Here is a 25,493-nt window from a genome sequence, read left to right as displayed (position 1 = left end):
TATTTCACTTTGCCTTTTTGCTGTGTTAAATGAACTAAACACAGAAGATCCTTTGTGTTTTTACAAGAAACTGAACATTTAAGTACAAATGTGCTTTGTACAAATGTAGTATTATTAATCACAGATGCGATAGAACTCAAGGAGCGACTGTTATTAAGGCTGGGGGTGGGGCTGGGTTTATCGGCAGTAATTGAGGAATGCTAGGAGGATTATTTTCGGGTCACTTGGAGAGGTTCACTCAGGGCCAAAGTAACGATACCTTCATGGGGCAATGGTGGTGCTTCACCGATATCTTCATTGTCAGTTAATTCCTCCTCAGTTTCTTCAGGAATGACTGGCACTTTTTCAGCAAAGTGGACTGATTTTGATCTGCTGGGAACTACATTTCCCAATGAGTGGCAGCACAAAAAAAAGCAACGGCGTAAAGTGTTTTTTAAAGATTATGTACCATGAACGTATACATCAGTGTAGATGCATGACCTATGGCTAACATCTAATTTTAGGGAATGTGTGAAGATTCACACGTTTTCAAAATGTAGAAGCAATGTATGATGGGAAGAGAATGCAGATGCATGGTTACGACTCCGCATCTTACACAATCTCTTACTATATTCTGACCAGAATGGGTGCTATGTGATATTTGGACTTTATTTTTAAGAATGCTCATTTTCTTCTTTAGTATTGAACTTCCTTGGTCATCATAGCATAGCACATGATTCAAGTTCACCGAAACCTAGTCAGAATATTTGCAACTACATTATTTCCTCAAAATGTTGGTAAAAATATTATCGGGTAATAATTATGCATGATAATGAGCAATGTTTGTTATATATAATTAGAAAGTACAAAGCTTTATTAAATATCATCTCAAAGTACAGCATCAACTTTTTCACCATCAGTTTCCTCTTTTCATCACAAATTCATAAAATAGTCCCGTTTATAGTCTGCACTTTTCTTCAGAAGATTGAGACAAAAATAGCTAAATTTTTTGAGCAAAAACAAGAATACAAGAAAAAAGTGCAGACAAATTTGGGCGGTAAAAAGGTTAAACAAAAATGTTCTAAACAAAACCTAAAATGTTGTAATCATTGATTCAGAATACAAGATTTTCACTGTTCAATTTGTATTTGTATTAAAGCACATGATTGTCATATATTTTATTATGCTCAAGACAAAATGTTCTAGAAAATTATTCATCACTGGGTGTAACGTTAAAATATAGAGAATCATAATGTTAATAAACAGATAGTGATGATGTATGAACACAGTAGTTACCTTTGTTTCAACAATAACTCATTCCTTTAATATTCAATTGTTAATGTAAATGATGCGAGGAAGAAAATTATTTTTTCTATATTCTTAAACAATTCTCTTGTCTTTATTTCCAACCAGATCTGAGAATCAAATATTATAGAACCTGGTCCGCTCCTATTTTGGGAATTAAAAACACTCACCTCGGTTAGCATCGGTCACAGTTGCTATGGACGATGCCACAGACTCTTTTTCAATGCGAACAGCGCCCCCGACGCTGATTAATTCCCCATCCGGACCACGTACAACGCTGCCACCACCTTTTCCACTAGCTGCGCAGTAAAACAAACAAAGAGATGATAAGTCACAACAGAAGAGATATTCACAAAATCTTTTTGTTTTCAGTCTGCCATTATTTGTTATAACAGTTAATGACACATGGCTTTTTATCCCTTGAAGAATTCGGAGTTCCATGTTAAACAAAAATGTGGTAAACGTGAGCTTTCGCGCATTTCATTCACCAGATTAAAGAACATTGTACATATTGCTATAGGACCCAAATGGAGCTTAACAACAAAGTATAACACCCATCACTCTTAAAACATGGAGCAAATACATCTTTAGTATTTTGATGGAAAAATGCAGACAAATCCAAAGTATGCACACAATGCAGACAATAAGAGTTATTTCTTCATGAAGGCCTCACTGCGGGTATAATGATTGAAGTAGCATATGTGGTAACATGTTTTCAAGTATTATCAAATGCTGAATACGAGCATTGATTCCACATGTACCCATTCAATTAAAGGTACTGCATGATGTCTGAGTCAATTTAGTAGAGAACAACCCATTAAGCCAATTGAGCCTGCTGCCAAAGTTCACTTCATGATTGAGCCCATCTGGGCTCACTGCATACCGGTAAATGAGTCCACTGCATAAGACCATTTAGCCTGCTGCATGCCAAATTTCATTTCATGATTGAGCTCATTATGCCCACTGCATTATAGCCCATTGAGCCTGCTTCCAAAGTTCACTTCATGATTGAGCCCATCTGGGCTCACTGCAGACATGAGTCCACTGCATAAGACCATTTAGCCTGCTGCATGCCAAAGTTCACTTTATGATTGAGCCCATTAAGCCCAATGCATTATAGCCCATTGAGCCTGCTGCCAAAGTGCACTCCATGATTGAGCCCATCTGGGCTCACTGCAGACATGAGTCCACTGCATAAGACCATTTAGCCTGCTGCATGCCCAAGTTCACTTCATGATTGAGCCCATTAAGCCCACTGCATTAAAGCCCATTGAGCCTGCTGCCAAAGTTCACTTCATGATTGAGCCTATCTGGGCTCACTGCAGACATGAGTCCACTGCATAAGACCATTTAGCCTGCTGCATGCCAAAGTTCACTTCATGATTGAGCCCATTAAGCCCATTGCATTATAGCCCATTGAGCCTGCTGCCAAAGTTCACTCCATGATTGAGCCCATCTGGGCTCACTGCAGACATGAGTCCACTGCAAAAGACCATTTAGCCTGCTGTATGCCCAAGCTCACTTTATGATTGAGCCGATTAAGCCCACTGCATTATAGCCCATTGAGCCTGCTGCCAAAGTTCACTCCATGATTGAGCCCATCTGGGCTCACTGCAGACATGAGTCCACTGCATAAGACCATTTAGCCTGCTGTATGCCCAAGCTCACTTCATGATTGAGCCGATTAAGCCCACTGCATTATAGCCCATTGAGCCTGCTGCCAAAGTTCACTCCATGATTGAGCCCATCTGGGCTCACTGCAGACATGAGTCCAATGCATAAGACCATTTAGCCTGCTGTATGCCCAAGCTCACTTCATGATTGAGCCCATTAAGCCCACTGCATTATAGCCCCTTGAGCCTGCTGCCAAAGTTCACTTCATGATTGAGCCCATCTGGGCTCACTGCTGACATGGTCCACTGCATAAGACCATTTAGCCTGCTGCATGCCAAAGTTCACTTCATGATTGAGCCCATTAAGCCCATTGCATTATAGCCCATTGAGCCTGCTGCCAAAGTTCACTCCATGATTGAGCCCATCTGGGCTCACTGCAGACATGAGTCCACTGCATAAGACCATTTAGCCTGCTGTATGCCCAAGCTCACTTCATGATTGAGCCGATTAAGCCCACTGCATTATAGCCCATTGAGCCTGCTGCCAAAGTTCACTCCATGATTGAGCCCATCTGGGCTCACTGCAGACATGAGTCCAATGCATAAGACCATTTAGCCTGCTGTATGCCCAAGCTCACTTCATGATTGAGCCCATTAAGCCCACTGCATTATAGCCCCTTGAGCCTGCTGCCAAAGTTCACTTCATGATTGAGCCCATCTGGGCTCACTGCTGACATGGTCCACTGCATAAGACCATTTAGCCTGCTGCATGCCAAAGTTCACTTCATGATTGAGCCCATTAAGCCCATTGCATTATAGCCCATTGAGCCTGCTGCCAAAGTTCACTCCATGATTGAGCCCATCTGGGCTCACTGCAGACATGAGTCCACTGCATAAGACCATTTAGCCTGCTGTATGCCCAAGCTCACTTCATGATTGAGCTGATTAAGCCCACTGCATTATAGCCCATTGAGCCTGCTGCCAAAGTTCACTCCATGATTGAGCCCATCTGGGCTCACTGCAGACATGAGTCCACTGCATAAGACCATTTAGCCTGCTGTATGCCCAAGCTCACTTCATGATTGAGCCGATTAAGCCCACTGCATTATAGCCCATTGAGCCTGCTGCCAAAGTTCACTCCATGATTGAGCCCATCTGGGCTCACTGCAGACATGAGTCCACTGCATAAGACCATTTAGCCTGCTGTATGCCCAAGCTCACTTCATGATTGAGCCCATTAAGCCCACTGCATTATAGCCCCTTGAGCCTGCTGCCAAAGTTCACTTCATGATTGAGCCCATCTGGGCTCACTGCTGACATGGTCCACTGCATAAGACCATTTAGCCTGCTGTATGCCCAAGCTCACTTCATGATTGAGCCCATTAAGCCCACTGCATTATAGCCCCTTGAGCCTGCTGCCAAAGTTCACTTCATGATTGAGCCCATCTGGGCTCACTGCTGACATGGTCCACTGCATAAGACCATTTAGCCTGCTGCATGCCCAAGTTCACTTCATGATTTAGCCTATTAAGCCCACTGCATGTACAAGTCCACTGCATTGGCCCATTGAGTCTGCTACTCAAGTTCATGATTGAGCATATCAAGTTCAATGCATGCATGAGCCCACTGCATGAACATATAGAGCCTACTGCATGAGTCTATAGAACCCATTTTTTGGATATAATACAAATTTATTAATATACATCAATGTTACCTTTCTGAGTTGATGATCTAAGACTACTTTTCAGACTTCCACCTCCTTTCAGACTGTTGCCTTTCATCCCGCTATGTATACTGACACTATCCCCAAGACTCTCTGTGCTGCTCTGAAGATGTGACCCACCAGCCAATACAGGACCACTGGTTGCTGAAAAATTAAATATAATTTATTCAACAAAAATTCAACTTCCCAACCCAAATACTTGCTAGTATTTCCATTGTTTTATATTCAAAAGTCATAGTAAAAGCCGTAATATAATGTAGATATCAAATGCATAGTTTCCATGGCAATAAATAAGGGTATGATATATTTCTTTTCATTTGGATGTCAAACTGCTCAAAATATATTTTGAAACTAAAAAAGTTTTGAGCTCATACAGTGTAGATGAAAAAATTACATGATTAGAAATAAATAAAAAATAAAATAATCCAGTGTCTTACTTTTTGTACTCAAACTGTGTTTTGATTCTGACTGGGTTTTACTTGATTTACGTGTTGACTGTTTCAGAATTGCGGTCTCATCAATATGTGTGGTCTGCCATGGGTCAGTATCATCAGTACCTATAAACATAAATGTACATGTCATCAATATGTGTGGTCTGCCATGGGTCAGTATCATCAGTACCTATAAATATAAATATACATGTCATCAATATGTGTGGTCTGCCATGGGTCAGTATCATCAGTACCTATAAACATAAATATACATGTCATCAATATGTGTGGTCTGCCATGGGTCAGTATCATCAGTACCTATAAACATAAATATACATGTCATCAATATGTGTGGTCTGCCATGGGTCAGTATCATCAGTACCTATAAACATAAATATACATGTCATCAATATGTGTGGTCTGCCATGGGTCAGTATCATCAGTACCTATAAACATAAATGTACATGTCATCAATATGTGTGGTCTGCCATGGGTCAGTATCATCTGTACCTATAAACATAAATATACATGTCATCAATATGTGTGGTCTGCCATGGGTCAGTATCATCAGTACCTATAAACATAAATGTACATGTCATCAATATGTGTGGTCTGCCATGGGTCAGTATCATCAGTACCTATAAACATAAATATACATGTCATCAATATGTGTGGTCTGCCATGGGTCAGTATCATCAGTACCTATAAACATAAATATACATGTCATCAATATGTGTGGTCTGCCATGGGTCAGTATCATCAGTACCTATAAACATAAATGTACATGTCATCAATATGTGTGGTCTGCCATGGGTCAGTATCATCAGTACCTATAAACATAAATGTACATGTCATCAATATGTGTGGTCTGCCATGGGTCATTATCCTCAGTACCTATAAACATAAATGTACATGTCATCAATATGTGTGGTCTGCCATGGGTCAGTATCATCAGTACCTATAAACATAAATATACATGTCATCAATATATGTGGTCTGCCATGGGTCAGTATCATCAGTACCTATAAACATAAATATACATGTCATCAATATGTGTGGTCTGCCATGGGTCAGTATCATCAGTACCTATAAACATAAATATACATGTCATCAATATGTGTGGTCTGCCATGGGTCAGTATCCTCAGTACCTATAAACATAAATGTACATGTCATCAATATGTGTGGTCTGCCATGGGTCAGTATCATCAGTACCTATAAACATAAATATACATGATTAGCATACGACTTTGCTCCCACAGGACTTGAACTTACCATATATTCTAAGGGAATTCAAGCCAAAAATGTTCAAAAGTGGCTTAGATTGATTGAAATTGTTGAGAAAATATTTGACTATTTTGATTAGAATCAAGGTATTTACATGGACATCTGCACCATGGTCTCTGTGAAATTACAGCCATACAATGCTTTTAGCCAGTCACCTGTCTACCTGTCATTTTAGACTGATAAAAAATTTTACTTGACAGGCAAAATTTCTACAAACCTGTTCAATTTTGAATGGTTAGATGCTTCTAACGCAGGAGTGCATCAGATAGAGTGAAAATAGTAGCCATAATAATGAATGTGTACCGGTAGTTACTGTGTTCATTCATGAGAAGAAGTGGCCATGGTCTCATTTATTTTTGTTTTATGTTGAAAAAAATCTTTTCAAAATTCTACAAACTTTTACATATGCATTGCTGCGTACTAAAATATTAAAAAAAGTCTAGAAATTGAATGTATTCAGGACTTCTAGAAAGTATGCAATTTCTCAAAGTAAGGGGTCTGTTTATTTATACATATGTATTGTAAGTCGTTTTAATTTCACAAATCAGTGCAAAATTCGAAATTTTGTAACAGCGAAAATGTTCCTGCCGATCTACAACATCCTTTGATCAAAATGACTAACTTGAGGGGTCTAGTTACATAATTACTTGACCTGCTGGCTGCTGTCAAAATGACTAACTTAGGGGGTCTGGCTCAGTTACTTACTTGTCCAGCTTTCACTCTGCCCACTGTCAAAATGATTAGCTTGAGGGGTCTAGTTACATAATTACTTGACCTGCTGGCTGCTGTCAAAATGACTAACTTAGGGGGTCTGGCTCTGTTACTTACTTGTCCAGCTTTCACTCTGCCCACTGTCAAAATGATTAGCTTGAGGGGTCTGTCTGATAAACGTCTGTTGAGGAGTAGGAGGTTCCATTGTGATAACAGGTAGGCCATCTCCTTTACTTCCCCCTCTCTGCATCTGCCGTGTACTAGGTATTGGTGGTAGCGTTGGAATGGTTGTCTTTCCGACTAAGAATACAATTACACATTGAAAACACAATTACTTGTTAATCATGAAACCTTGATGTAAACATTGGATTAAACATTGGATTAAACATTGGTTTCCATAGAAACAAGCTTGAGATCCCACTATTTCAGTCATTTATTTGTTGGGACCTTTTACTCAACAGTACGAGCAGACTGAATGCTGTCAGGTAACAGCGCCCTCTATACTTACACTGTTTCTCTCGTTTATGGACTAATGTTTTCTTCTGTTTTACATTTTTATCTGAGTAAACCACTTTCTCCCCTACATCAATTAGCTTAGTTGAATTATTACTGACCAATTCCTAGGAAATAAAATAAAAGTTAATTAAAAAAAAAAAATGTTTCTTTTTTTCTAGGTATTTCAAAATCTCATTTATGTATACACTTTGGGAGTATACTAGTACGTTTCCCAGGGGTTTCTCTGAGTTGTAAAAAATGTAAAAAGTATGCTAACTTGGAAAGTAGAATGTGAAAATTTACCTTATCAGCGTAACATGCTGTCTACAGTGACTATAAAATAAAGCCTGGCAGACACAAGCAGTCATACGAAATATTTCTGATGAAATTTGACTAATGTTTCTTTAAAAAAGAAAGTTGATCAAGAATCATAATACTGGATCATAATCTACATATTGTCAATTAGTGTTGATTTTGCACTAATCAACAAAAGAAAATGAATGAGGTGATGATTGTAAATAATGTTGCTTCATGGCAAAAGTTATTGCTTTTTATTAACTAATTTAGTGAATGTTTTAAAGCGTCATCACCTGCACATGAGACAGACGACCATAGTGTGTTGTTGTTTACAAACACACCTCTACCACTGAGTCACTGAGTCTTTGTGTTTTCAGTGTATGTTGTTATCGTTGCTTGGGACTCAATTCCTGCATGTGTGCAGGTGACGACCCTCTCGCTTTAATGGTTAATTTTGTCGACTATTTGTTGCCCAAAATAAAGTGTGAAACACAGGTTATAAACTGACAAGTGGGGAATGACAAGAAGCAAAACCTTTTTGTCTTAGAATTTACAATATAACATAATTGTGATATTGGTCTTAAAATTTATTCAAAATTAACACACATAGATAATTCATGCAGATATTCCATGTTTGAATACGAGAACTGTAGGTGAATATATAACAAGGTAAGGGTACTTGTTTTATTTATAATGCTTTGAAAATAAAATTAAAATAATAACAGATTTTTTTTTCCTAAATCTGTCAATTCAAGTAATAAAACTCTAGTGATGAAAAACTTAAATTACTCAAAAAAATCGTTTTTTTTTTAGATTTGCATCACAAAAATACACAACTCCATGCTGAATGTACTTTCTACAAATACCACACTTACTTCATCCTCAATATGTTGTGGTTCAGACTCCTCGTGTAAGGAGTCTGAGACAGAGTAATCCTATTGCATGATGGGATAGCAATACATGAGCGAATGGTTAGTAAAGATGAAATGCTCGAACAAGTAAAATGAAATTTATTATGAGAAAATGTTTTAAGCAAGAATATCTAATGTTACTATTGCAAAGTCACAAAAAATTAGGTAATATATTCATATACACGATGGAACTGTTGTGTAGTTTTGTTTTGTTTTCAAAAAGGAGGATAAAATAAAAATGTTGGTGCTTCCAACAATATTGGTTTAATTACTCTAAAAAGCAAAATAAAACTAGCCGATATTTTATTCAAAGTAGGTGGTAATGTTGAACGGCTACTGACTGCGTTGTATGTCTCAGTGAAATGAACGTTGAAGCACACAAATATTAAATGAGCAGGCTGTCTGGTAGATTCAGACATAAACAGTCATCAATTGAATCAAGAAAACATGCAGTTCGTGAACCAGGGAAGCACAATATCAAGTACAGATTCAGAAGACATGCAAAACAGATGTATAGTTGAGTTGATGTGTCGGTAAATTCGCTTTCAAATCACTATGGGTCATTCAGGATTCTGTCACAAAGTGTATCAAGTTTCAGAAGAGGATGGCAGGAAGGGGGTGATTGGTGGTTGGTGACACCAGTTGATATAAACTTACAGTAAATCTAGATGTATGCATGGTATCAATTCCAGATTCCTGGAAAATGTTCATGAATTAGACGAAGAAGAAAAAAACAGTGGATATTTATTAGTTAATTAAACGTGAGAAAAAAATAGTTTTTGATCATGCATAATCAATAATGATGGGAAAAAAAACAGAAAAATTGTAATTGTTGAAATTCAGATGTGGTTGCAAGAAAGTGGGACACAACAAAAAATCTATATTGCATACCAGTTATCAAAGATAAATGAAATTTTCATTCTAAATTTGTTTAAAACTATTTAACAAAAAAGTAATTAGAAAGAAAAAGAAATTTTTGCAACAAAACAATTCACACGTAAATTCAGTTCAATCAATAAATGAATGACAATATCAGAACATGGTTCTCATGTAAATTTGCATATTATGAAAATACTATGCAAATGATGTGATACCTTGGTGTCATCATACTCTGACTCAATGCATTCCTCAACAGGTGAGGGTTGCTATGGAAACAAGACATGAAATTAGAAAACAGATTATGCTTGAACACGAAACATGAATAAAAAGACTTGCAATGGAAAATGGTTGTCAAGACAACCGATTAATAACAGGAAGCGTCTTATAAAGGCTGTAACGATTACATAAATAATTTAAAATTCTTTAGGATTGTTTTCGTGAATGCGGTTCATGCATTGCAAAGACTGTTTAAATTATAATTGGTGTCGTTTGTGTGTAACGGCTGCCATTTATGTATTGTATAAGCACATGTAAAAGACACCTGCTGCAAACGACAAAAAAAAGCCATTGCTTTGATTAAAAATAAGCACTGAAATAATATGGAAACTCAGCCTATCAGGAAATTTCAGTTTGTCAAATCTATATTGCTAGAAAATGTCGTAAATTAACAACTGCATTTTGACATAGACCTATTTTCTAAGGTCTCTGATTTTGAATAGCATTTATTTTGTTATTATGTTTATGAGATTTCTCTAAAAACGGGACTGATGTACAAAGGCAGTACGGCCATTGCATAGATAATAGCCAGAAATAGCAATGAAAACCGCGTTGCACTGTGCTAATGCTTGGGTCCAGTGACAGGATTCTAGTTTCGTCATGCGCTATAATGTTTCTGTGTCCGATTAACAAAATTTAGTGTTTGAACGTGACGTAAAAGTGATGCATGTTCGTAATACGGTATTTTACTGATGGATGAAATTTATTATTTTTCGGAGTAGCTAACTATGAATTCTGAATTTCTGTACTTGAAAAATTAAACCATACACCTCGGAAAAACATTTTAGAATTATGAAAACGTCCACTGTACACATTAGCTTGTCTTAAATGATCATGTTTTGCATATTTTTGCGATGAAAAGTTTCTCAAAACCCAAGTTTTTGTGAGTTTTCGTGCTATTGTGTAATGACAGGAAGTTGTACGCATGGATTATAACTTTAATCCAATTCACTATAATTATAACATCAGAAAATAACACAGCTGCCTGTCTCTGTATTTCTAGTCTATGATTAAACAAAGTATAACACTGATGTTTTTACATAATATTTATCTTTAAAGCGGCTTAGATGATGCGCATATTTGTTCGTTGTGTCTTATAAAATACACTTGAACTATAACTTAAATATCGATGAATGTTGTGAATGTTTGACAATGGATTATCTCTTGGTATGTTAATAATAATAATAATGGACACTATTATATCACTGGCAACATACACAAGGCTTTTCACCAAATTTGCAATATTTCGTATAGAATTATTTTTTTAACAATATGATTATTATGTATTATTAAATACATCTGTCATTATAACGCCATAAGTTACAGCGTGCCGTAATTTTGCAGTATTTTAATCCTACCACATTAGGAAACACAAATTCCAAATGGAATGTTAACGTGAGTAATCAAAAACAAACATGGCTGCCCCAGGGTTTTACCAGACCCTACACAAAGAAGTTCTTAAATCTGTTATAAACATTTTAGATTTCGGCATTTCCATGATGTATTCCTGGAAGGAAAAAAATGTATAATAATACCTCCGCTGCACGTTGGTGGATACTCTGTACTGTCTCTGTGCAAACTTTGCAGTATCCTTGTAATAACCTCATAGTATCGATCACTGTCAACTGTTTTTATTTTGCAAAAAATAAATTTTCGCAAATTTCATGAGTCAGTATCATGTGTATTACAAATGCTGTCAAATTATAAAAATCACAACAAATCTTAGCAGCAAAAGTTAAGCAATGTACAGAGTTTAATAACCACTGTTTTTGCAACTTTGAATGAGGAAACTCAGGAAGCCTTGTTAAATCGATTACGATACAGTCACATGTTTTAAATATATAAGTCGATTTACAGAACAATGAAAGATATGAATGTGTTAATGAAATTTGAAATAAAATATTGTGTCACAGAATAATAGCCCATCAAAATAAGTAATGAGAAAAAACAAACACTTCTCTATAAATGTTGTCTGAAAATAAACATTTACATGGACATAGTGTATCCCGTCAATTTCAGCCAGAAATTAATAATACAGGCAAACATAGTTTTATTCAGTAAAGGTAAACTAATAATAATATTTTCGATGCGGTTCTTCTTTATCAAGACTTTCTAAAAAACATATGGTAGGTGAAAGGTATGGATGTGAACAGTATGCCACAAGAATTTATTGCATTTTGAAGACTGAATTTAAAGGTATTCGCAAGTATAAAAATTAATGAAAGTCCCCCTGTGCGACTCCTTGTCTTAAGAACCTCAGTGAATTGTCCACTGCTACAAAATTCGTTTATTTCTGGACTCTTTGAAATTACAGCAGCTAGTCAAATAATGACACATTACATAAAATGCATGTACATCAATTTCAAATTTTATGAGTTATATTCTAGTGCAATTTTGTCAATTGATTAGTCTATACTATTATTGTGTTGAGTCAATATATTTATAAAGTGTAAGAGGCACCAAGATATTTGTATGTGTATATTCATGTCTATAGCTACACAACGTCAGCCACACATACATATATTGGTTTATGAGGTTTAATGTATTAATACACACTGATTTCAATAACACAAGAGAATATGCTCATATATGTAACAATTAAGACAGTGGTGAAATTTACTAAGACAATGAATTTATATATACTTACATCAATGGCTTTCTCCATGTCAATTTCATTTATGCTAGGGACAGTGTCTTTATTGGATTTTGATTCCAGCTTGGACATGGACTCTTCTATCAACTGTTGTTGCTGGTGTAAAGCACTCTGCACCAGAAGCCTCTGTAGCACTTGCTGCTGTTGCTCTTTTTCGAGATCGGCATACGTAACAGCACGGGCTTTATCATCTTCATCACGAGCAATAGCAGCAATAGAGCCATGCAGGGACACACGTGAGTCTCGGCCTTCCGAATGGAGATCTTCCGACGGACGCCCTGGAATAAGACGTAAAGCTCTAATAAGCATCCTACCGTAGTCACAGACTTTTTTCTCTAAGATAGTACATGTATTTAGAAGTATTCAAGTCAATGACGATATTTTTTTAAATGTCATCAACAAAGAATCTTTTTTCACTCGGTATAAAAGAAGGTTGCCATGGAAACAGACATCCTTTACAGTGAAGTAGTCTATGCACCCAATACATATAAGGTATTAACATTATACAGAATAGTCAACATGGCCAACAAAATTCAATCAACCATAAAAGCCTATTTAATGTATGAATGTATTAATTTTAACAATTATTTTTTCAATAATTCTATAAATATGAATATTTCCCACTGAAATTTGTGATATATATATTGTTTTTTTTTCTTCAAATTGTCATGTGTACAGCTGCATGACATTTATGAATTTGAAATATCAGGCAAAAAGATTTGAATGATGAAAAACAACTTGTATGATCACATATTTATTTATTTAGTTAACCATAATTTGCATATGGCTGACAGCTGCATAATCAAATCTGTTTTATGTTTCCTCATTCATAATCCAAATTCAGTAAACCAGAAAAGTTTTCATTTAATTTGGAAATGGCGTTACTGATGAAATTGACCCTGGGTTAGAACAAGTATAATATTATTCATCATTTTGATTGTTTTTACATTTTGCCTTAGATGTATTCTGTGAAGCGAATACATCTCAGTCTCCCGTCCAATAAAAATAAATATAACACAATATATTTTTTTTTTATTTTCAACTTCCTCTCTATTGGTCTAGCCTTCTACTCTTGCTTGAAATGTCTATTAATGACATCCTGTTCCGGTACGTATTTGAGAGTGTCATCAGTTCATGTCATTCACCTCAAAACATAAATACAATGTGCCTTCTGTGAGCTACACTTGAAAATTTATAGGCTATATAATATAGCAAGACCTGTGTTAATTGAAAAACTGCCTAAATAAATTTGTATGTAAACCAAAAACTTTATCCTGTAAACTGGAAACCTGTCCTAATCAAACTTCCGTAAAAACAGAAAGTTGTCTAGGATCCCGCTAACCCTCCGCTAGTCGACAATGTTGATTTACATTTAGATTCGTATGTAGGTGTGCTACACATTATGTCAATTTCACCACCAGTGGGTAAAACTAATTACAAACCAAGCAAGGGTAAACTGTGTACCAGTACAACAGTTTGTAAATTTACTCCTATCATTTTAAGTGATTTTAAAGTTGATTGGTTTTCTCAAAAACACTAGAAAAGAGGGACATGCAACTCAGCCTTTTCTTTGATTTAACGTTTTAATCGATCTTTAATCCAATTAGAGTGAATCGCGTCTTATCTCGGATTGTTTATTTGCACGTCAATGAAACCTCTCGATTTGCGTTAACGAGAGTAGATTTGAGAATAGTGTCTTTGGTTTTCAGCACCTTTTCATTTCATAACATAAGGGTACAAATTAAAAAAAAAATTAAAAGTAAAATACCTTCTGTCGAAGGTGAATAGGAACACTACAAACCATCAATTATTCAAAAGCATGTTATCACAGAAGCTAAATTAAATACCCCAAAAACAATTCGTTTTTTAGTGTATGATTCAATCATAGTTGAATCTGAAAAATGACATAATTCTTCATAATACCTCATTTCTTCTCTTTTTGAGAAACGAGTTAGTCATTTTTAAAGAAAATAATCTATTATATTTGTTCTATTAGTAGCGCATGCACTTATAAAAACTTGCGAAAACTTGATTCTTGCAAAATTCTGCTTAATTCTACAAACACTTAAAATAATCTATTATATTTGTTCTATTAGTAGCGCATGCACTTATAAAAACTTGCGAAAACTTGTTTCTTGCAAAATTCTGCTTAATTCTGCAAACACTTAAAATAATCTATTATATTTGTTCTATTAGTAGCGCATGCACTTATAAAAACTTGCGAAAACTTGTTTCTTGCAAAATTCTGCTTAATTCTACAAACACTTAAAATAATCTATTATATTTGTTCTATTAGTAGCGCATGCACTTATAAAAACTTGCGAAAACTTGTTTCTTGCAAAATTCTGCTTAATTCTACAAACACTTAAAATAATCTATTATATTTGTTCTATTAGTAGTGCATGCACTTATAAAAACTTGCGAAAACTTGTTTCTTGCAAAATTCTGCTTAATTCTACAAACACTTAAAAACAGATGACAAAAAGAAGAAAAAAAAAAAAAAACGTCTTACTAAAACTAAGAGCACAAATCATATTTCCTCCTTTGGCAATGTTACCGCCTAAATGCGGATAAAACAAAATCACCTATTACTTAAATGAGAAAACTTATTTTATATGCATATACGATTTAAAAACGCTACAGATGGGAGCTAAAAATAGATTTTATAGGGTGACTATTAATGTAGAATGCATTAGACGATGGTGTATATTGCATGTTATGTAGGCAATCGTGATAGAGAAATGAGGCATCCATTAGGTCTGGAACTTAAAAGTATTATTATGTGGATGGGTTAATTTCACTGTGGGCATTCATTTATATGAGGTGACTTAACCCTACAAGTATCGTAAATTTCCAAGGAATAATGTTTCTGCTTACTGCCTTCTTGTATATGTGGAGAGACTAGAGATTGAGTTTGAAACCGTATATTGGACCTTTGAGTGCTAAAGCCACGTTTTGTCACTTTCAGAAAATATAAACCTATTAAATTTCTTCAAAAGGCGGTGATCGTATGTGCATGTGCAGCATTTGTGTTGATAAACATTGATTTTCCCACAATCCAATGGGCTCTGCTAATGGAAATCACAGGAATGAGGTTTGATCTGGGCACGAGTTGCACTAATTACCGCCGATGACTCCTCTGATACCTTCCAATCACATAAAAAACCTAATTAAAGCTTGGTAATGTCTCAGTTTGTACTCATTGATCTGCACAACAGTCAAAGTCGCCATCTTTGTCTATATGAGACCCATATATCTCGCGCATGCGTGGCGTGGCGCGTCGCGACGCGACGCGACGACTACTGCCCTTTAAATTAGTTGCAAAATTGAGATCAAGATCTGCAGAAAAAGAAAAATTTTATCCATTTGGTTCCAAATAAGGATAGAAAATACATTCATAAAAATGTGAAAAATGTTGTGTGTACATTTTCTGTAACTAAATTTGAATTGTGCTTTGACTAGTATTTTTTGACATCTAGTTTAGATTTGGTGACATGATTCAGTCAAAAAAAAAAGAAATTTTTATAATTGATCCAGTTTAACTGTAAACAGTGACTTTCATGAATAGCTTTTGTCACAATTACGAGATCTTTCTAAAAAATAAAACTGACGTAATTATAGAACATTGTTCAGATAAAATGAACAGCATGGGTAGACAATAAGGACAATCACGGCCCCAACTGTTCTACATGAACTCTGAAGGATTTTTTGAGAATGTTTATTTTGTCTAAACAAATCTCTTGAGCAAATACAAATTATAAATTTGCCTGTAGTCGTTTTAGTTTTTGTTACTTATTTATTTGTCTAAATTATATGCCATTTGAAACAAACACTTTATAACAGTTCAATAACCTTGATACAACCAACTACTGTAAAATACATTATTTTCGCTTGGAATTAATTTACATTATTTTCACTGAATCATTCCTTCAGTGATATATCATTTTCCTATATTTTACATTCCACTTGTCAAAAATCAGTAACAATAAATTCCATACAAAACAACCAAAAAGTCTATTCAGCTAAAATTAATCCCAGCTAAAATAAAGTATTCCACAGTATTACGCACCAGTGTGAATTTTTCATTTTAAGTTTTATGCAACGATTTCACATTTAAAAAACAACGCCTAAGTACATGTAGATGTTGTCCAAATTATAATTTGCATAATATATTCATGTACAAGTATAATAATTAGCATAATATCTTGTGTATATAGATACATTAATTTAATAGCATATCATTGGCAAAACATTTTCATATAATTTTGCATAATTTTTCATGTACTGGGTATACCGGTATACATGTACAACAAGAATATCATATGTATAATATAATTCATGATTTATTAATAAGAGTACATTTCAGTTATGCAGGCAATAACAGGGACATATTAATTAGCATATCATTTGCATAATGTGACATATCAATCAGAATTTCATTTGCATAATATATTTATGTCCAGCACATATAAATTTGCATATTTATTGCATATTCATTGTCGAAGATATATTAATTAGCATATGATTAGCATAAACTAATCATGTAAAGAATATTATTAGCATAAAATAATCATGTAGAGTACTATTAGCATATAATAAGCATGTACAGAGTATTATTAGCATATTATTAGTATAAAATATTTATGTACAGATTATCATTAGCATATTATTAGCATAAAATAAGCATGTACAGAGTATTATTAGCATAAAATAATCATGTAGAAATTATCATTAGCATATTATTAGCATAAAATAAGCATGTACAGAGTATTATTAGCATAAAATAATCATGTAGAAATTATCATTAGCATATTATTAGCATAAAATAAGCATGTACAGAGTATTATTAGCATAAAATAATCATGTACAAATTATCATTAGCATATTATTAGCATAAAATAAGCATGTACAGAGTATTATTAGCATAAAATAATCATGTACAAATTATCATTAGCATATTATTAGCATAAAATAAGCATGTACAAAGTATTATTAGCATAAAATAATCATGTACAAATTATCATTAGCATATTATTAGCATAAAATAAGCATGTACAGAGTATTATTAGCATAAAACAATCATGTACAAATTATCATTAGCATATTATTATTAGCATAAAATAAGCATGTACAGAGTATTATTAGCATAATGTATAATATATTAACATACAGGGTATTGAGTAACTTTTAAATACATTGAGTTGAGGAATAAGACTAAAAAAATATATGTGCAAATATGGAAATAAATGTCTCACCTGAATCAGAACTTCCAGGTCGTATTTTGTAAAATTCATAATTTTCCAGACTTCCAGGGGACATCAACATGTTTCTATTTATCCTGTATGGCATCGGGGGTTGTGATAAATCATCATTAATTCGTCTGTAAAGATGAGGTAGTAAGGAGTTCTGTTGAAATAGGTTTTTATCCCATATGTAACCTGTAAGAATAACATAGTGAAACTATTATGACCTTGCCCACTTGTGCCCTGTACACATACTTTTTTGGGCTGGTGCCAAAAGTTGCCAATGGCACTCAAAGTGAAAATATATATAGTCTAGTTTGTATCTCCAACCATGTTGCTGAGTTTCAATTTTATTTGCTATGAGTTGAACAAGTTCTGGATACCTTTCAGTAAATAACAAGGTACACCCTGAATTTCAGGTGGATTTCCACCATATGGTATGATGAAAACAAAAATATTACAATAATAACTGACTTTTAAAATAAATGCAGAAAAGCTTTTTACTCACCTTTTGACCTAAGAGTATTTAAAATGCTATCATCCCAACTACGTGACCAATGCGACATATAGCGTTTAGCAGAAAACCCAGGTCGGATATTCCTTTGATGTGGCCATCGATGGCGATGTAGAAAATTGAAATAGAGCGCCTCTTCCTCACCCGCATCTCCACCCTGCAAATGTATAATTGTGAAAAAAGTTGGTGTTATTTACAGAGTGGGATTTGTCTAACCTATCGAACAAATGACTGTATTCATCGCATTAAAATGCACACTTGACTCGCATAATTCCATCATGCGTTTTAACGCAGCACACTAGGGAATTTTATTGCATTACTTCTTTCAAGAAATGATTTGGGAAATATGTTTTTAACTTGAAACAAACAGGTAGATGTGTCCGATCAGGAAAGTGCTAGTATATTACATCTCACAATGTGATGGAATGCCAAGAAATACAATGTATACAACCCATATGTGAGAAATATAAACAACACGAGAAGAATGCAATAAATGAGCAACTTTAATGCGATGAAGGTGCCATGCAAATGCTAAAAATAATGACAGAATGCTCAAAAATCAAACTATGCAAAGAAAGTTGATAATATCTCATGCAGGGTGCAGCACACCAGGAACCATTGATATCAGACTGGTTATCCCACACCACATACAGCGTTGATGTCTTCATGAAATTCAAGCCTCTATATTACACTGCAAACTGTGTCGATTTCAGGAAAGCCACAAGAGTTTCACAAATCAGGAACAATTACAAGTCACTTGGGTTCTTTAATCAATAATTCAGCAAAAAATTACAGTCCTTGTAAATAGCACCAAAATAACTATTCAATAGTTTGCAGTGCTCTAGAGACTCAGACTGTTATATTTCTTGAATCAGGATAAGAGATTTGCAGCTGGAAATATTTCTAAGGATATAATTCCTAATCTAAACATGATACAAACAGGATATCACCAATCAAATAATTTTTGTTTGTATTTGCAGGGTTCGAAATACTCTGGTGCACACTGCACTATGCACATAGATTATTAGCTAGTGCAAGTAAACTCAAAATATAATATGCACACTGTGCATGTAGAAATTAACACAACATTTTCTCAATATATTCACTAAGCCTAAATTAATAAGTTCAATCAATATTGTAAGATAACTCAATAAAAGCAAATTCTTTCGTTATCGCATTGATCGAGAACCCGTAAATTTTATTAAAACTTCAAAAGTGGTGCATTTCACAACAAGTTAGTGCAGGTAAATTTCAAATTCAACATGCACACTATGCATGCAGGGGAAAAATTCTATTTCAATCCCTGATTTGCAGAATGACAAAAATGTGAAAACTAACTAAGCATCTGTAAAATAAGTAACTTTAATAATAGTGATTTGCGGTTTTAAACACAATTTATTTTATCCAAGGGCGAATTAATAGATAAGTGTACGCAACTAGGATGACATGCACAGAAGATCTCACTAATCATGTAGCAATAATGCAAATATTATTAAAGAGCAGTTGGTCATTGCATCGTGTTACGTTTGATATTGGTCCCATGCCATATATACATTGCATGTCAACTATCATTTTTACTCAAAATTTGAATGCATGCTGCACAGCGACCAATTCTCTTCAGTGTTTAGGTCAATGAACAAAATTGTTAGAATTAAAGATTTAGTACATACAGTATGTGTGTGTGCTTTCACCTGATTTCCATGTACCATACAAAGATGCAATCATGAAAACTAAGTTGACATTTTGTTTTTATTTATTTAAGGTATTAGATAATGCCAATACGAGGCCGCCATCTTGAATACGGCATGAAACCACCGTCCCTCAACATTGTCATCTAACTGTAAGGCCGTCGCTGATTGGTTGCTGAGTTGGAATGACAATTTTTGGTTTCAAATACCCCAGGAAAGTGTTCTATGTTCTTTGTGTAATTAGGTGTTCATATGCAAGGGATTTTCCACAGAAAACGACAAATTCGACCGAATTTTGTTAGCGGTACTATATTGGCTTAATATTACCTTAACGGATCGTTTGGCTGTAAAGGATTGGTATTTTTTCCTGATTTGTAGGAATCTGACAATCGCGTTTCACAACTTTATTTAGTTTCATGCCGTATTCAAGATGGCTGCCCCCATATAGTAAATATTGCATTTATTTTATTATCACTTGTGCGCCAACTGACTGAGATTGGATGTGACGTGAGCATATCGTCAAGAATATGTACAATTTCAGCATTATTACATTCAAATATTACCCTGAAAATCAGACTAATGTTATATTTTCAATTGCAAAATGAAATTTCATGAAAAGCAAAGTTTGCTCATAGCAGGCATGCGATTTAAATGTTATCTCTATTGCACGATTATGAAATTTGCAGACCCTTATCTACAAGTGTACAATACATTATTTTCGCTTGGAATTAATTTTCGCTATTTTCACTGATGGAATGATTCAGTGAAAATAAAATCAAGCGAATATACTTTTTTTTCCTATATTTTACATTCAACTCATCAAAAATTAGTGAAAATAAATTCCATACAAAACACCCAAAAAGTCTTTTCAGCAAAAATTGAATCCAGCTAAAATATATTATTTTACAGTATCTCCTTTCGATTTTAATATGACAGGAAATAATCATCTATATTTTGAAAGATTTAATACAATCAGTGTTCTCACTAAGTATTATTTATGCCAGAAGTTCTCAATCAAGTACCTGGGTTTCTCAATAAAATTGAGCAGTCTGAGAAACATTTGTCATTTTCTGCATTTTAAACTCAAATACACTTGATACAATGTACAAGGTAGATGAGATGAAAACACAGCATATATTTTTCAGTTCCAAATTTGTTTAGCGGGAACACTGCTTACAATAGTTGAGAATCTTAAATATCTTATCTTAAAATACATGCAAGCGGTAAGTTTGGAGTTCTGTGGTGGCTACATGTACATTGCTGAGCGTATGCATGCCCGCGACAGAAAGAGGGGTTTCAGTTTGCCTCAGTTTTCCACAAACTGAATATAGACATCCTAGTCCTTCAAAAATAAACTTACAAAGGCAGCCTTAGATGTCTACAATACAAAATATACATGTTCCGAAACTAAAATTGGTACCGTATTTGCTCTATTAGTAGCGCATACATATATGTAAATGACAGAGGTTTGACTACAGTCAGAACATGTTATATTTCAATAATCCAGTATACAATAAATTTGACTTTTTGGTTTACATGTGCTTATATCAGAGATGCATTTCAAATATAGCAAATACGATATTATTATAGTAAAATATTTGCCTGAAACAGCGAACTGCGTTTCGCTGATGTCGGGCAGTGCATTGACCCCCATTTTGCTGCCAAGCAACCAGAGAACCCAAGACTCTGATTGAAAAATATCTGCAGACAGTTACATGTCAACACACTTTTATGAAGAGACAGTGATTGTTCAAATAACGTAAATAGAATTAAGTTAACCGTGCTGTAAATCAACGAACAAATCAGTGAGAATTAAGTAAAAACAAACCAATAATATTGAACCAATGTTATTTATGTTTATTGGTTGGAAAAAGATTAATTATTTGTTAAATACTTTGAGTGCATTGGATGACTGGATCGGGAGGGGGGGCACACAACATGCATGGCACACTGTGACATGCAACTCACCCCTTTTGGTAGTAAAATCACTTTTTTCTGATAATCAGGCTTCTGTATTGAGAATGAAAAATGCATATAATATGAAATGACAGCTGACAGGGTCTCAGACCAGGATACAACGCTGTATAGTCTATAGTCTGTTTTGAGAATGATTTGGTTCATGTTCAACTGCACATTTTTAAAAAGTTTGTGCTTCCAAGACACATACATGTAAAATATATCATTTGATTCAGAAATGACTAAAAAAAATAAAGTTAAAAATAATGAAAACACATAAATTTAAAATGATAAATTTATCAGAATACATATACGGTACATATAACCAGAGCAAAAACCCTTTATATTTTATTTGTAGGACCTCAATTGAATTATTATATTCATGATGCAATTTTAATAAAAAAATTATAGCACAAAATTTTATAGAAATAATTTGTTTCTATTATGGATAAATAAATTAAAGGTCACAGGGAATTTCAAACAATGAGAAAAAAACATGACTTAATATGTTCCTTTGCCGATGATCAATCGGCATATTAGATAGACATCAATTATTCATGAATGGATGCGGTTGCCATGGTGATCAATTTGAGAATGATTATACTGGAAAGTAAACGACATCGGTAATGGGAGATTCATCGGAGCATACAATTTTAATTATAGAATACATCAGATGAGTGTACAACAAAAAGTACAACGCTGAATTATATAATTGACGGATCACAAGAGCCGTTGGATATGTCTGCAAGTTCCGTTGCATTGTAATTACTTTTTCTAGGAACTTTCAAGATCCCATTTTAATAGGGAAGTAAAATCCCATGACAGCTTAACTACGAGAAAATATTTTTTTTTCTTATTAGAGTCACATTGCTGTTATTCCACAATGTACGATTACTCCATTTCTCAGAAGCATCATGCTTCAATTAATTCTGTATATTTTCTAATTTATTTAAACAGAAAATAGCTTTAGAGTGAGGTGGCTTGAGAAAAAAATAAGAGGGTTATATATTTTATTTTTGATGGACTCAGAATGACGCATACAAAATATAAAAACAAAATTCACTTTTCCTAGATTTATAATTCAGTTTTCCAGTGGAATTAAATCATTTGAAAACTCTGCTCCTGAGACCCTGAATATTAACAAGAGAGGTTCCCCCACTGTTCGTGACAAGTTTTAGCAATAACCTACATGTATAGCTACAAAAAAAATAAAATAAAATAAAGCAAAAAATAATTTATTATTTTAGAATTTTACGGAAAACACCAAATTTGTTTAATTTGATCGTAGACAAGTTTTAATTTATCTGTCATGAAATACAGTCACTAAATTTTCATAATTCTACATAAAGTGATATTCAGAACGTGATCTCTTGCTTCGAACTTGAATGAAAGTTCTGTATTATTATTTGTAATATTTGATGTTATGAATATGCATGAATTTCGGGATATCTGTGAAATTGTAATAATATTCGTTGCATTCAAATGTTTGCAATCATTAAGGCTTCCCGTTGAATTTTTGCTTGAATTTCACTAGACCTGCAAATGCAAATGGTAGCCAAGATCTCATTGAGAGAGTGAGAGAATCACATGATCTTTTCTTCAATCTTCAAATATTGTTCTGCTTTCTATCATCACCATGACGACTGTTTCCCAGATGTAATCATGGTAATTGGAATAATGAACGCAATGACAAGAGAGAAAGGAACACTATTTGAGATCAGGCAGTATATAAACCAGGAAATAGTCCAAAATCATCAATAAATGAAAAAAATTATCATCTGAGGGCAGCACAACTTTAAGACACTGACATGACATGTGTAGACGACCCCCTAAAAGTCAACTTCTGTTACCTTCTAAAAAATAAAATAATTTTTATTTAAATCAGACCAATGGAAAATTATTTTGATTTGATCTGAAACAAAGAATTCATGAAAAAATCCAAAATGTTTCCCCAAAATATTGGCAAGAAAAAATATGGTGTTCGAAAGGAAAATGACAACAATGACAAAATTATGCATAATCAATTAAAATCTTTCACATACCGCACCCATTCCGTAACTCAGAACAGCATTTCGAAGGTCCTCGATAGTTTTCATTTCAAAATCATCATAGTCCTCAGCTTCCAATGCTTTTTCGCTTTTCCTTTGCCTCTTCGTTCGCAATGCCAGTTCCTCGGAAAAGAGCAGAAGAGCTCCCTTCCGAGTAAGATAAGTTTTATGAAGAGGCAGTTCTCGTGGTGAATATTCCAACTTGTCACCTTCCTCATCTTCATTCCAAGCCACTTTTTGCTCAATTGGTGGGAGATAAAACTTCTTAGATTGAATGTTAAGATAGTCCTAAAAGTGAAACAAAAGTTTTAGGTACAATTAAAAAATTTTTCTATAAAATTAATCTATCCCAAGAAATAAATTTTGTCAGGAGCAGGTGTTCTCTTGAGAGGCAGTCACAGTTTCTACTTCCTATACTGTATAGCATTTATTTTAAAGCGCAGTTGTCGTCGCGCAGCGCGTGTTCGAATTTCATGTAAATAAACAATGTATTTTACACGCGTTGTATATGTCGCTATAAGTCCCATATCGAACGGGACGCGACGACTGTTCCTTTTAAATGACATCACTCAGCAGTTTACCATATGATTGATTATTCAAGAAGATGTTCAATTAAAAAAAAAAAATGAGTATAAAAAAACTGTAATAGTGACAGACACCATTATAATAACTTAAATTTAGGTAGTGAACTTTCGTAGAAATCACAACCGCAACAAATTTCAGCAAAGAAATGCAGTTGACATTGAGATTGTTTTTATCATCTGTACAAGTTATCATTTGATCTCTTTCACACTGTTCTATGATTACATCATTTCTATTTTCAGTAACATCTTGTACGGTAATCTTGACAAATGTTACTTTTTTGATATGCAATTGCTATGCTAATAATATGCACATTTTTGTTGTTAAAATGACAGGTCTCTTCCTCTTCAACATTATTATCCATCTACATGTATCACCATATTGCCATAAGTTGCAGTGTGCCATAAATTTGGGACATTAATAGTGACTCTGCCTTCTGTACTGCCTTGTGATATTCTTGTATTACTTCATATATTTGTGTTAGTCATGTTTTTTTTCATCCACTAATAAAAACAACTATGAAGGAAACTTAAGGTACTTGTGTTGATCAGGTCTGGTTGCCCCAGGGATACATGTAGCTCTTCAAAACACGATTGATTGTGAAGATACAGTGACAAAGTAATATAACGATGTCATAGAATGAGTAGAATTGGCATTGATCAATCAATCAATCAATTGCTGTCAGAAGCTACAATGTAACAAAATTAAGCTGCATCACTGGATTAGTACAGTTGCGAATAGCGTTACAGAAATACAGACACGGTTAGGTCTACCGATAATGACATGACACGCAACCTGTATACCATTTATTTCCAAAAAGACTCCACTAAAATATAGCGGTAAGAAAGTGTCCGACTGGAACAGGAAAGTGGTAAAAAATAGGAATTGAACTGAACGCGAGCA

At 34.3% G+C, this 25,493-nt stretch overlaps 1 protein-coding gene across 8 annotated transcripts in view; it reads right to left on the bottom strand.

Moving 5' to 3' along the window:
• Positions 1-25,493, bottom strand: part of LOC102806071 (uncharacterized) — a 67,021-nt gene that overhangs the window by 36,966 nt on the left and 4,562 nt on the right. For 5 of the 8 annotated variants that reach the window (XM_085495932.1, XM_085495934.1, XM_085495935.1 and 2 more), the window contains exons 2-12: positions 24,003-24,296; positions 21,973-22,014; positions 18,311-18,473; positions 17,815-17,997; positions 12,554-12,837; positions 7,557-7,668; positions 7,166-7,348; positions 5,058-5,177; positions 4,612-4,764; positions 1,455-1,583; positions 260-379 (exon numbers count right to left, since the gene is read on the bottom strand). In XM_085495932.1, the coding sequence (XP_085352058.1) occupies positions 260-379; positions 1,455-1,583; positions 4,612-4,764; positions 5,058-5,177; positions 7,166-7,348; positions 7,557-7,668; positions 12,554-12,837; positions 17,815-17,997; positions 18,311-18,473; positions 21,973-22,014; positions 24,003-24,296 (1,783 nt within the window). The remainder of the gene's footprint in view (positions 1-259; positions 380-1,454; positions 1,584-4,611; positions 4,765-5,057; positions 5,178-7,165; positions 7,349-7,556; positions 7,669-12,553; positions 12,838-17,814; positions 17,998-18,310; positions 18,474-21,972; positions 22,015-24,002; positions 24,297-25,493) is intronic. The other 3 variants (XM_085495936.1, XM_085495939.1, XM_085495933.1) reach the window with 2 other exon arrangements.

Source organism: Saccoglossus kowalevskii, chromosome 22, assembly GCF_978046115.1.
Source record: "Saccoglossus kowalevskii chromosome 22, keSacKowa6.1, whole genome shotgun sequence".
NCBI classification, from domain to species: Eukaryota; Metazoa; Hemichordata; class Enteropneusta; family Harrimaniidae; genus Saccoglossus; species Saccoglossus kowalevskii.
This window is presented reverse-complemented; position numbering and strand designations above follow the sequence as displayed.